The 14873-nt window shown below is 37.4% G+C and overlaps 1 protein-coding gene across 1 annotated transcript in view; it reads left to right on the top strand.

The window, feature by feature from the left end:
- Positions 1–2337: 2337 nt before the first annotated feature.
- Positions 2338–14873, top strand: part of LOC100772074 (solute carrier organic anion transporter family member 6A1-like) — a 113695-nt gene continuing 101159 nt past the window's right edge. The window contains exons 1-4 of the mRNA XM_027395993.1: positions 2338–2659; positions 4379–4639; positions 9344–9535; positions 11013–11109. Of these exons, the coding sequence (XP_027251794.1) occupies positions 2338–2659; positions 4379–4639; positions 9344–9535; positions 11013–11109 (872 nt within the window). The remainder of the gene's footprint in view (positions 2660–4378; positions 4640–9343; positions 9536–11012; positions 11110–14873) is intronic.

The raw sequence follows: 14873 nt of genomic DNA, 5'->3' as shown, positions 1-14873 counted from the left end.
AATTCCACTCTGTTGTCCTCTGACATCTCTATGTACAAATGCTTACACATACATAACACACACACACACACACACACACACACACACACACACACACATACACACCACTTTTTGAAGTATGAAAGTGAACTTTACAATGTCTGATGAATGAGCACCAAGAGGTTAGCTATTACTATTTAAATTCAATTCTCATTGGCAGAGTATTAAGTAACAAAAGGCTCTTTTTATAGTATTTGTCATGCAAAAAGAGCATATTATAGTTTGGAGTGACTATGTTATATTAAGAATAAGTCCAGAAAGTTTCCATAGGTTTTATAAAGACTTCTCCCCTCACTTATTTTGTGCCCAGCTGATCTGAGCATTCAGTTTTACAAATGGAAGAATGGATTCCAAGAAAGTCAAGAATGTGCACTAATTATATTTTCTAAACATTTCTAGTGATGGTGTCTTAGTTAAGGGTTACTATTGCAAGAGTGAAACACCAAGACCAAAAGAATGTTGAGAAGAAAGAGTTTCTTTGACTTATACTTCCACAGCACTTTTCATCATTGAAGAAAGTCAGGACAGGAAACCAAACAGCAGGAACCTGGAGGCAGGAGTTGATGCCGAGGCCATGAAGGGGTGCTGCTGACTGACTTTCTCCACATGACTTGCCCAGGCTGCTTTCCTATAGAAGCCATGGCCACCAGACCAGGGATGACACCACCCACAATGGGCTCACATCAATCACTAATTAAGAAAATGTCTTAAGGCCACTTGGCCCAGGTGGTTAAAAGATAATAATGGGATATCCTGAGTTCTCATAGTCCAAGCTGGTTAAAGACAAGCATAGGCCTTGATGGATAGGTAGGAGCCATTAGGATGGGAAAATATATGGTGGAGAAATGGGGGAGAAAGAGAAGCAGAATGGTTTCTGTGATGTGGAAAGATGGAGAACTGAAGAAGAGAAGGTGGTGAGGAACAGGCTGATATGGGTGGCCTGCTTGCCACCCAGGGCCATGGTGACATCTGGGCCTGGGCTGCCCCAGGGCCATGTCTAGGTCCATGGTTTTACTGCAATCAGCCCAGTAGGGACAGAAATCTATTGTATATTGTGTGTGATAACCTGAGTTCAAGTATCACCTGAGTTCAAGTATCATAGATAGAATACTAGCTGGAACTATTGAAAATAAATAAAATTCTTTTCCAAAGAGATAACACAAATAATGAAAGCAACGACAGATTTGTTTTTGAAGTCTCTAAATCTACTTTTTTTAGGTATGGCCTAAATATGAAACAGCATTTGCCATAGGTGTCAGTAAACCATCTTTTATAGCACCAGTGGCTGAAAAAGTCAAAAGCCAATGAAATCCCTTCTGGCATGGAAATCACAAGAGAGTGCTATGAATTTTGGCAGATCTTGCAACTTACAGCATTTATTCATAACTCAAAAGTTTCCAAATAAATTGTTATCACAAGTTAATATTGATCTTTTGAAGTCTAGTCCTCAAACACCAAGACAATATCATAAGAAAAGTGACATGTGACATAAATATTTACACACACACACACACACACACACACACACACAAACACACACACACAAACACACACACACACACACAAACACACACACACACAAACACACACACAAAAGAGGTTATTAATCTTTTTTCTTTCTAGTTTTTTGAGACAGGATTTCTCTTTGTAACAGCTCTGGCTATCTTGGAACTCCCTCTGTTGACCAGGCTGGCCTTGAAATCACTGACATCCACCTGCCTCTACCTCCCCAGTGCTAAGACTAAAGGTGTGTGCCAACATGCCCGGCTGAGGCTGTGAATCTTGAAGACTATTCTGACACAGTGGATGTATCTTCCCATGGTTCCTGATTTTACTCATTTGTTTATTATTTTAGCACTTCAACAAATTTGTAAAGTGAGATTATCCATTTAGAGACAGCACATTGAAGCAAACCTGGAGATACTGGGGGTTGGTTCCCCTCTCCTATGGTCACACATTTCTTCTTTCCTTATATTTCTTTTAAAGTACTTTTACTAATTATTTGAGCAATTTATTCAATATGGTTTGATCGTATTCACCTCGTTTCTCCTGTCCCTCCTTTCCCTGCTTCCCCCCCACTCCTCTTTGCTTCTCTGTGACACACAGAAGATGGAATACGGTCTTGGAACTTCTGACACGTCAGCCAACGGACGTTGGCTTCCTACATGGAAAGTATCGTTCCCTGAAGAGGTTAGAGTGGCAGCTCTCTTAGCGACAGTGTTAGTCACTCGAGCCCACAAACTACACAGGTGCCTCGAAACAAACCTGTTCTCTCCACAGAACTGTATCAGATAAACCATGGACCAGGACCTGGAAGAAGCACAAGACAGCATGGAGGAAAAAACGGAGGAAGAGGTACCTAACAAGGACCAACAGAAGTCTGAGGGTCCCAAGAACAAATCCCCGTATATGATAGCATTTCCAGGTGCCATAATGAAGTTTGCATGTTTCAAAAAACATAAAATGCCTGTCTCAAGTGACACGAAGTTACCAGAAGTAAAAAAAGATGCTTTCTTGGAAGGGCCATTCGGTTTTGGCCCTCTAGTTTTTCCTAATTTGCAGCGTTTCAACAACGTTAACTGCTTCCTCGCAGTGTACTGTATGGTGGTCCTAGCTCAAGGTAAGTTGAAGGAGCAGGGCTGCTCTCGGGTGGAGAATAGTGAGGTAGACAAGGTTCACACACACGGCGGGAAGGGGACTGTCCACTACCAAGCATGAATGGAATCAAAATCAGCTAACATGATGCCGTGTAAGGTTACCTCAGGTCTTTGGTTACCTGCCTGGCAGGGTGCATTTCAAACTGTGAATATCATGCTGGTATTCAGATACAGAGGTGATGAGAAGATGATGTTGAGTTGCTTCATGTTATTTGATGACCAATTTATGTTCGGGGTTGAATCTTGGGGTACCAAAAGTTGAAAACAGCATTACCATCATGAGGTGGTCTCAGTTCACAATGTTAAAACACTCTGACAAAGCTGCTTTCTGTCTGCATTATGTTTCCTCATTTGTGAATTGAAGGAAAGTGATATTTGACTCTGTCCACATCATAGGAACAAACACAGGAGTGTTTTTACCCACACTTTGTCTTCTTCCCCCTACCTCCTCCTCCATCTTCCTCATCCTTCTATTATTTTAGTTATATATTGTCATTAATAATTTTTGTTAATAAGAAATCTCACTAAGCTCCATCAGTCTACTTCTGAACTTATTTTTCTTTGCAAGGGCTCTGGTTAACTTGGAAACTACACTTTGCTCACTGCCTTTGACTAGGCCCTCACACTTAACTGTTGCCAGTGAGAGCCTCAGGCAGTACATACTAAAAGTATAGCAAGAATTTTCTATGGTTTTCAGTTTTCCTGGTGATTTAGGCAGCAGGATTAGTCATGGGTGATTGAGTTTCTTGGAGGTAAAGTAGGGAATTGACATCCTATCAGTAGCAATCATGAATGTTTCTTCAGCACTGTGCTCCTTCTGTCTAGCTGTGACAACTGCTGGGGCAGCAGACCAGCAGGTGATGAACAGCTTCTTAGAGCTTTAGGAAGAGTCTGGACTCCTGGATTGCTGCAAACCAAGAAGTGTTTGAGATAGTTGGACAATAGCAGCTGTGCTTAGTGCAGCAAGACTTGTGATCCAGGACTTTTGCAGACATGAGTTTTAATTTGTAATGATTTTCTGTTTTCACTTCTACAAATGTAATACATTTTGTAGCTATTCCCTGTATCAAGGTATTTTTGTTTCATTTAGTATTATTATGTTTTTACTTGCTGGATGACGGTTGTATCCACATTGTACTCTCATTTATTTAATGTTTAAGTACATGAAACAATTTACATGAATATATCCTTTCTTTCAAAATGATTGAAAATGCTCAAAAATTTTAAACTTCAAGCACAGTATCCAAGCTATTGAATAACTCTAGCTTTGGACAATTGTAAATACATTATGCTATTATTTATTTAATATTCAAGAACATGAAATAATTTACATTGAATATATACATCGTTTTACTTTCAAAAAGATCAAAAATTCTCAGAAAGGTTAAACTTCAACTGGTGTAAATTAAACTATTTGAGCGATTATGATGGCCATCTATCTGTCTTGTCTATTAAGATGTGTTATATAGTCGGGCGGTAGTGGCACACGCCTTTAATCCTAGCACTCTGGAGGCAGAGGCAGGCGGATCTCTGTGAGTTCGAGACCAGCCTGGTCTATAAGAGCTAGGTCCAGGACAGCCTCCAAAGCCACAGGGAAACCCTGTCTCGAAACCCCCCTCAAAAAAACAAATAAATAAAATAAAGATGTGTTATATCACCTTCTATCTTTCTTTTGATTTTAGGTCTTATATTCGGTCTTGTTGGTCTGAGTATTGGACATTTTCAGAAGGAATTGTATCTGTCAATGCCAGAGAGGGTTGTATTGTCCTTCACCTATGATTTTATATCTCTGCTGACAGCAATACCGGTGGCATACTATGGAAGTAGATGGAACAGGACAAAGTGGGTGGCAACTGGCGCTTTTTTAGTGGGACTTGGAGCCATCTTTTGTGCTGTTCCATACATGAAATACCAAATTGTATCACCAATAGAAGACAGCGAAGGTGAGATTTTTCAAATATCCTATCAACATTCTGAATCAATGTTTGTGTAAATCATTGCCTCAAACAATTTAAAACAGGTCATGGTGTATGTATTTGTGTCCTTTCCTTGTTTATGTAACCATGCTTATCCACTAATTACATTAATCTAATTGATTAGCTCTTTGATTTACCTCATAGATGGGATGACCCTAGGAAAGAATAGTGTGGAAAATTTGTAATGTTATTTCTTTTATACAATTTTCTTTGTGTTACAAATCTCTTGAGAAGTCCATTAGATACTTTAATTACTCCCTTCATTCTCTTTGTAGCACAGAAACACATAAGTTCAAATACAGGAATAAGCCTACACACACAGAAGGGATACCTTTTGGAGTTATTCTTCACATTGCAAAAGTTGGATGCTACTCCTTGACTACCATTTGAATCTGATAAGATAGTGGCTTTTTCATGTTGTTTGATATTGTTTATTCTGCATTTTGTTATTCTAGTAAGATCTACTTGAAATGTCATTTGAGTATATTTCTAACACTATTATCCCAGATCCTTCCTCATCATCTACAGGCTTTTTATGTACACGATAAGCTAGGTTTTAATAAGACATAATTAATAAGAAAAATGTGTTCATATGTAAATGTGCAAAAATATTTTTGAAGTTTATAATGCATGGTATATTTATGGTTTTTATAAAATATTTGAAGCTTGTTTTATAATACTATGAATGAGTAAAACCTATAAAAAAACAAAAATGATTTTATTAACCCCATGAATACTTACAATTTAGAAGCTATTACTAACTACTTCTATTAGTAGTTTCTTAAAGGTCAATTATGATTGTATCATCTCACCAGACTTTTTAAATATACTATGTACCAATTATGAAGAATTAATAAATAATGCAATTAGTGTTTGCCTGTTTTTTTAATTGAACCTGCAAAGACAGTTGTAATCTATCTTGGATTTATAAATAAAACCTTGTCTCATATCTAGGAACCAGCCATAACTACAGCTCTTGGGTATCTGGTACTCCATTCTGGCCTCTGGTGGCATTGGCTTACACACTCTCTCTCTCTCTCTCTCTCTCTCTCTCTCTCTCTCTCTCTCTCTCTCTCTCTCTCTTAATAAATAAAACTAAACCCTTATACGTTATCAGTGTCAAGAAGGAGCTATAGCAGTAGCATTGCTTTTTTTTCCTATTGAATGTTGTTCATACTGTCTACATTTTACACAGTTTGTTTTACTTGGAATTAGGTGCATTAAATTCATCTACTAACATTCATTCAGAACATTTACTGGGTGACTGATAGCAGAGAAGCAGGCAGAATACACCCTTGCAGAAGTGCTCAAGTATTTCTTTTATGTAGATATTTGACTTACTGTGATATCACATGCACGTGCGTGCACACACACACACACACACACACCACACACACACACAGAGAGAGAGAGAGAGAGAGAGACAGAGACAGAGACAGAGACAGAGAGACAGAGAGAGACAGAGAGGAGAGATATTCATTTATTTATCGACTCCTTTTATTTCTATGTCACCTGATTTTCTTTTCTGTTCCTTACTTTTGGTGCTTCCAATGTGAATTCTTTGAGTCCTTTTGGTATTGTCTGTAACTTTCCATTTCTATTCTGTTTTCTGCTCCATGGTTCCATCTGTCATCAACAAAGTTGACTGGTTCATTTTCAAACTTGTGCCTCAACACACATGTAGACATCATACTTCACCACATTTGAAATATTCAACAAAATTATCCAGAAATTCATGAAAACACTATGCTGTATTGCCATCTTTGTTTTCTAATAAACTTTATATAAAGTTCCCATTCACAAATCTGTCTCATTGGGCATACAGAGATTAGCTTTATGGTGAGAGTCATGAGTGCTTTCAACTTACTTATAATGAAGACAAACTTCTGTTCTTTCGTGAGGACTATGGGATAGTGACACCCGTTTTCTCTGATTCTCACAGAGAATTTTCTGTCTGCCAACGTGACATAGACAGATTGTTCAAACCCCTTCCAGTGAGTGCCCTCAGCTCTCTTCTCTCATCATTCTTCACCTCCTTTGTAAACCTTGGAATTGAATCATTCATCCACCTTTTCCCTAAGCTGGGCTGCTACTGAGTCTTGTGATGAATCCTCTGCTGCCAAATGGAAGTATTAGTATCTTCAAAAATTGATCTATTCACTTAGTGTTGGGTCCACTTTGAAGGGACTTTAGGTTTTCTTACAGATTTCCTAAGATACCCTGTGTTGGATGGAAAATCATATCATGGAGGGCAATTGCCTTAATTTCTTTACATTGAAATTTTAATTAGACCTACACCTCCATATTAGTATTCTTCATTTTTTTTCCTCCAGTTAAAATGAAGGAGGTGTCCTGTGGTGGTTATTCTGTGTGTTCCTGTCCCAAACTTTGTCCCACTAGCAATTGCCTTCTACGGTTCTCTGCAGTGTTCTCTGTCACTTCTCACTAATGCTTAAATACAAGCAAATTCTCTAAACTTTGAATTCCTTTTCATTTTTATAGTATTTTTAATTAAAATATTTTAATTAAAATTATTTCTGTCTTTCCTCTTCCATCTTTTAATGCCTCCCACATTTTGTCCTCCCAAACCCTTTCATGCTGTTTCTCTCCAATTGGTGACATTTCTATGTCTCTTCACTCTCAAATTCATGGCTTCATTTTATTTATTATTGTTACACTGTATTTGGGGATGGATAAGGGAGGTCTTTTAAATTTGTTTTAAAAATTCAAATGTTAACTTTTTTATTTGCTTGAGTGTTTTGCAAGTATGCATGTGTACACACATGTGTGTGCCTGGTGCCTGCCAAGGTCAGAGATACTGACAGAGCCTGGAACTGGAGGTCCAGATGTATGTGAGCTGTCAGTTAGGAACTGGAAACAGTATCCAGGTTCTCTGGAAGATCACCCAGAGCCCTGAACTGCTGAGCCACCTCCCCAGCTCCAAGTTCTTCTCACTCATAAAGAATAACAATAGCAGACATGATTCTGGCCAGTCCTCTATTTATCATCTGTTGAAATCTCCTTGTTTTCATTCATGTTTTTGTGGAAGTTCCTTGATTTTCTACACTCATTCCTGTGCAGAAACATGAATTTCCCCTAAAATGTTAAAACAGAATTAATTCCATCTACCCATTAACATAACTGTTGCTAATTACTACAGTGAAAACTTGTTATGAATTTAGATCGTTACCCAGTATTTGTAATACTGAACATTCATATTTCTTAATAGTTTCTTTTGGGGGGCTTGCTACATGTGCAATTTGTAATTTATAATCTTCAATTTCCTTAACAGAGGCTATTTTTTTTATTGTTGAGAGTAAAAAAGATTAGATTGATTATAGAGGTGGAAAACATTTGTTTTCAGATAGTATTCAACAGAAAACTCAGAAATGTCTCCTTAGGAGTACATAACTAGTAAATTTAACTTTCTAGAACAAGGCAAAAGTAAATGTGCTCCGAAGGTGCTCTATGATTGTACAGAGCATGAATGAAGGACTTTCTTTCTATTCACAATGAAGTCAAAATGGATATTGAATGCCATATATTTCATCACCTCTAAAACTATAGCTCAAAATGATAGAAAAGGGATAATTTGACCAAGATTGTAATTTTATTGAGGGCTCATATATTGTGATAGAGAGCAAAGTTATAAGAAAGTGTCAGTCATAACTAGGGGAGAAACATAAGGGACAACTGAGATAGTTAACAAGAGCATTCTAACAGGGTTTGAACCTATTATTCAGCTCACACACTAAAAGTCATTAGCTAGAAGATTTAGGAGATTAAAAATTAAGAATGAATGACTGTTATATGTTCAAATAAAAATGGCCTTCCCAGGCCCATAGGACATTGTAGAAAAGAAGAATGAAAGAGCCAAATGGAGTGGAGTGTGCGGGAAGCAGTGTGAAATGCTGTACTAGGGAATGAAATGACCATTGTCATCTTGAACTCATGGAATTTGTGAGTATCTGCACACAAATTATACAAGATAACATCTGCAGGCATCCTATCATGGAGTGGAAAGGAGCTCACAAGTCCCCATGCATTCCTGGGGATTTATGTCACCAGATGTAGAGAAGGTATCGGTGGGACTTCTGGGCAGGGAGATGAAGTAGGAGGAAGAATTTAGGCTCAGGGGAAAAAAGAAAAAGGAAAGCCAGGGAGACACAAGGGGCCAGCCAGCCAGACATGGAGGAAGCAGGAAAGTAGGACATACAAATGAAAGAAAGATAAAAAAAACCCAAAGTAACAACATAAATGACTCAAAACAGATTAAGAGAGCTAGTAAACAAGCCTAAACTAGGGCTGAGCATTTATTTGTAGCTGAAAATAAATCTCCATGTCTTTATTTGGGAGCTGGTTGGAGGCCCAAAGAGAATTCCAGATACAAGTGCCTATGTATGTGGAAATGTGTGTGTATATAAGCATATCTGTGTAACTGTAATCCTATTCTTTAAAACAGTCATACTCTTTCCTTCATAAATATGTGTTTCTTCTAGTATTACCACACATTTTCTTTTATCTAAAATATGGTCACTCATCTATTGTCTGACTATAATGTAAGGATTTGAAATGAAATGGAAAAGAGATGGTGATGGTAGCAACTGCAAGTTAATTGTACATTTAATTTTTAACTCAGCTTGGTAAAATATAGTTCTTTTCTTTTGGAAGAGTTGTGCATAGAAGAAGAAGACAGGTCGATAACAGAATGCGGGGAAAGTGTAGTACCACACAGACCAGAAATTGTCTCTCTCTTCATCTCCGGGCAGTGTCTCCAGGGATTTGCCTCAATGCCGATCTATATCCTTGGTGTAACCTTTCTTTACGACCACACGTCCACACACTCAGCTGGCATCTATCTAGGCAAGTTTAGACCTTTTTGAATATTCATTTGGTTTCTGTATGTTATAACCAATGCCAAAGTACTGTTGACCGTGTGGTGAAACTGTAATAACTACTGATGGCTCGTTTGATTAACTTCAGAATCACATTGATCCATGTAATTCTGAAATTTTCAACACTGAACAAATCATCTAAAGTCACTGAATATAGTTAGAGGAATAAAAAATAGATATCTCTGGTTCTCTTTCCCTCCGAGGGGTGGGGGAAGAGGAGAGTTAGCTGAATGCAGCGTCATCTCTTCCACATAAAATGCCTTATAAAAACCGTGTTCTACATTAACTTTGATACATCCTCGCGTAATCTATTCTCATTTACTGTAATAAAGGCTTGTTCTGGTAGACAGAATGAAGATGTACTTTCACAGTGATATCGAAAAATCATTTTCAAACTATAAAATTATTTTTGTACTTTGAAAATCTGTACTTTGTACAGTATGGATTTTGTTTGTCATCCCAACCACAGGGAGACTGGGGCATAAGGTTTATGAGTTCAAATCCCATGTAGACTACATAGCAAGTATGCCAGGTCATTCAGAAGTGTATAACAAAACTATATCTCAAAACAACATCAAGAACAAACAAGTAATCTTTCCAATAGACTATGATAAAGCATATACCTAACTGTGTATACATTTACAAGAAATGCTTGTGTCTTATTAGCATTGGTCAAGATTGGTAGAAAATATTCATTTTTAGTTTTCTGCTAAACAGAAAGTAAGAAACTTATCAGTACAATATATAGAGAGGCTTACTATAGTGACACCTCCAGCTACTCTGGAAGCTTAGGTAAATGATGCAAAGATAATTGTGCAAATGTGTTATCTTACTCTAGTGATGTATTGAAAAACATATTTATGTTCACACTGAATAGAAATATATTTATATTACCTTAAATATATGTTAAATAATATACAATGAAGTTCACAATTAAATTGAGTATCTAATACTTGGTTAAATAAGAGGATGTGCCACCCAGTTGTCCTGTCAGACAACACTCTATAGGGCTCTCTGGCATTGTCCTGGGGATGATAAAGATTCACAGTCAGACACTGAGTGAAGTAGATGACCTTTTTTGGTAAGAATAGGTCTCTTTGAAGCAATGTGAAGTCCCAACAGTGCAGACTGACAGTTCCCAAAGAAGCAGTGATTGTGGCTCAGGACCAGCATCAACTATAAGACTAGCATCAACTCTTTCATGAATTTCACACCAGCCTCCTGCCCTACTAATTTGGGATTTGTTAGAATCAATTCCAGAAATTATTTACAATTTTCTCTCTCCCACTTTCATCCCCTCATTTGTTTCTTCCCCTCTTTTCCCACCTGTCTTCCCTCTCTTGAGTAACAGAGAATAGTGTGAAAACCTTCCAAGGGTCACACAGAGTTGTTTTCTATTATGACCAAGTTAGGTTATGAAGCCGTTTGATGTGTTCCTCTTCAAGGTATTGGTGAAGCTGTACAAATACTGGGATACGGTCTGGGTTACACAGTGGGATCACCAAATCTTAAGCCACCAAATAATCAAGATTTGGAGGAGAGGTAAGTCATAATATTTACTTTTCTATTTTGCTCACATCATATAGAATACTTCAATAAATACCATAGCTCAAAATAATACATATTTAACTAGTAATAGTTTAGAAAAATGCATACAACTGAAAATGTTGTGTACATATGTAAACATAAATTAGAGCGAGCATTCATGTTTTTATTGTTTGAAATAGAGCTAAAACTATTACTTAAAAGCACAATAACTTTAAAAAAGCTCAATAACTTTTTGTTTTGTTGCTAAAATCATACAACGTTCATTCAATAAAGTACAGTGGTTATAATTATTTGCATGTACATAGATATTTTCATCTTACTTAGAGTTTTTAACACAATAATATGATCATATTCTTTCTCCATGCCATACTTCTCTCAGATATTCTATACCTCGGTTCCCACCTAATATTATATTTTTCTCTCATGCATTCAGCAAAAAAGACAAAAAATGAAAAAAAACAACCTCCATGAAAATGAAAATCAAAACAAACAAGTAAAAGACCAGTATGACAAAAAATAAATGATAAAAGAAAACAAAATGAAAAAAATAGTTTGCAAAAACCCCATTGAGTTCATTTTGTGTTGGGAAACTACTCCTGGCCATGAGGCCAGCTCTGGAATGTTACTTTTATACACAGTGACACTCTACTGTAGAAAACTTATTGTCCCTTCACAAATGGGCATCTATTGGAAATAGTTTGATGGTTAGGAGTGGGATCTCATGTCTCTTTCCCCATCTCAGAACTGGGACTCCATCATGGACCGGTGCAGATCTTCTGTGTGTTAATACAGTCTCTGTGAGTTCATATGTGCATCAGTCCTATTGTGTCTGGAAGATGCTCTTTCCCTGGAGTCGCTTATCACTTCTGGCTTTTACAATCTTTTCTCCTCTTCTTCCATACAGAGATTTAAGCCTTGAGAGGAGGTATTTGATGAAGACATCCCCTTCAGGACTGAGTGCTCCAATGTTTCTCACTTTTGCCACATTATCCAGTTGTGGGTCTCTGTATTAATTATTCTCTGCTGCAAAAAAAAAAAAAAAAAAAAAAAAGCTCCTCTGTTATGTGTTGAAAAGATACAGATCTACAGGTATACTGAACCTGAGCGTTATTAGGAGTCACTTGATTGCAGTAGTCCTTTAGCAAAGTAATACTATTATGCTTCCCCTAAGCCCATGACTTATCTAGGCTTAGGTTTTTGGCCACTTTAGCAGTGTCAGATATGGGTTCCATCTTATGGAGTGGACCTTAAATCCAATCTAAAAGTATTTGGCCACTCCTAGGACATTCTTAACACTATTGCACTAATACAATTTGTAGGCAGAGCACTTTTGTAGGTCACAGGGATTGTAGCTTGATGATATTGATGATTACCTCTCTCTTCTGGTAGCATGTAGAGTATCTTCCAGCACCGTGAATGCTCCTCAGTAGAGATGAAGCCTCTAGTTAGACACTAACACAACTTTTCTTTGTTTGATGATGTAAGTGCTGTATTAAGCAATGGAGCCTGACTTATCAAGTTGTTGAGAGGAGCCAATAGCTTTAGTAATAACTTGTGATGTATGGGGTTTCATAGCATGCCTTTGGTAAATGACTCAAGATTTACTTATTCCTGGGACTTGATGGCATAAGGTATCTATTTGGGACATTATCTCCCCTATTTTGTGACTCCATGTGGATTCCCTTCATATGTGTACATATTTTAGGAAGCTTTTTACAGTAGCAGGTTACCATGCAGGATTTCAAATGGCCTTTAATGTTAGTTGTTCCTTCCTATATTCCTTCCTTTATCCTTCTCCCTCATCCTCTTCCCTAAGTAATTAATCCTAATTAATCCTCTTACCTAATCCCATTGATTTCTCGGTTAATCTTCATAAAATTGAGTTGTATTTACCCTTCCTTGGGATATTCTTTTCTTCCTTTTGGTCCCTTAGCAGCTACCTCTGGTATTATTAGTATTGTAGCACACATATCAAAGGTTTGAGCACTAACATCCATGTGTAAGAGGAAATATATAGTGCTTTTCTTTTTGGTTCTGTGTTACTTCACTCAGGATGATTTTTTTCTGGTTCCATTCATCTACCTGCAACTTTGACAATTTCATTTTAACAGATATTCCATTTTTTAAATGTGCCACATTTTTACTGTTCATTCCTCACTTGATGGACACATAGGCTCTTTCCAATTTCTGGCTACTATGATTACAGCAGCAATGAACATGAATGAGCAAGTGTCACTGTACAGTCCTTTGGGTGTATGCCCAAAGGTGGTATGATATAATTGGATTGAAGGAGACTGACTCCCAGCTTCCTGGGAGAAACTCCACCCTGATTTCCATAATGACTGTTCCAGTACATACTCTAATCAGTGCTGTCATATGTTTTGTTGATCTTGATGGCCTGACAGGTGTCAATTTGCATTTCTCTGATACATAAATTTGTTGAACATTTCTTGTTGTTCAACCATTTGTGTTTCACCTATTGAGACACTGCTTAGTTTTATACTCCATTTCATTTTTTGGGGGGGAGGGGTTGAGTTGAGACAGGGTCTCTCTGTGGTTTTGGAGGCTGTCCTGGAACTAGCTCTTGTAGACCAGGCTGGTCTCAAAGTCAGAGATCCGCCTGCCTCTGCCTCCTGAGGGCTGGGATGAAAGGTGTGCGCCACCATCTCCTGGCTATACTCCACTTCTAAACTGGGTTATTTTCTTGATGTTCAGTGTTCTAGTTCTTAATATAATGGAGGTATTAACATTCTGTCAAACATGTAAAATCTTTACACATTCTTTTGGCTGTTGCTTTACTTGGATGATTGTGTAAACTTGCATCATAGAAGCTTTTCAGCTTCATAAGATTTCATCTATTAATTGTTGGTCTTGGTGACTTTGCTGTTAGAGCTCTGCTCAGAAAGCCCTCTCCTGTGCAAAGGAGTGAAAGCTTATTCCCATTCTCTCTTCTGTCAGATTCAGCATATGTGGTCTTATGTTGAGGTCCTTGATCCACTTGAAATTTAGTTTTACGAATTGTGACAGATAGAGATCTATTTGCATCTTTCTATGTGCAGCTATCCAGTTTGTACTGCCATTTTTGAAGATGCTATCTTTTCACCAGTTTGCATTTTGAAATAAAAAATTCAGTGTCTGTACATGTATAGGTCTTCAATTTGATTCCATAGATCAATGTACTGTTTTTAAAGCCAATAACATACTGTATTACAAGTTGAAATTAAAGATCATGATACCTTCAGCAATACTTTTCATTTTTCAGGATTGTATTAGCGAGAGAGAGAGAGAGAGAGAGAGAGAGAGAGAGAGAGAGAGAGAGTGTGTGTGTGTGTGTGTGTGTGTGTGTGTGTGTGTGTGTGTGTGTTTTCATGAGAAGTTGAAAGTTTTATTCTGTTACTGTGAAAAATTGTGTTAGAATTTTGATGGAGTTTTTGTTGACTCTACAGTTTGTTTTTGGTAAGATGGCCATTTTCTCTGTATTAACCCTTATGACCCATGAGCATGGGAGTTCACATTTTTCTGGATTTTTCAGTGTCTTGAAATTTTTATTACACAAGTTGTTCACTCACTTGGATAGAATGATCTGAAGATTTATTTGAGACTATTGTAAAAGGTCTTGTTTCCATCCTTCTCAGTTTGTCATTTGCATATAGGAAGGATACTAATTTTTGTGTGTCAATTTTTTTTTATCTTGTTACTATACTAAAAGTGTTTGTTAGCTGTGGAAGTTTCCTGGCAGAGTCTTTATGGTCTTTTAT

Source organism: Cricetulus griseus, chromosome 2 (assembly GCF_003668045.3).
Source record: "Cricetulus griseus strain 17A/GY chromosome 2, alternate assembly CriGri-PICRH-1.0, whole genome shotgun sequence".
NCBI classification, from domain to species: Eukaryota; Metazoa; Chordata; class Mammalia; order Rodentia; family Cricetidae; genus Cricetulus; species Cricetulus griseus.
Note: the sequence above shows the minus strand (reverse complement) of the source record. Positions and strands in the feature narration are given on the sequence as shown.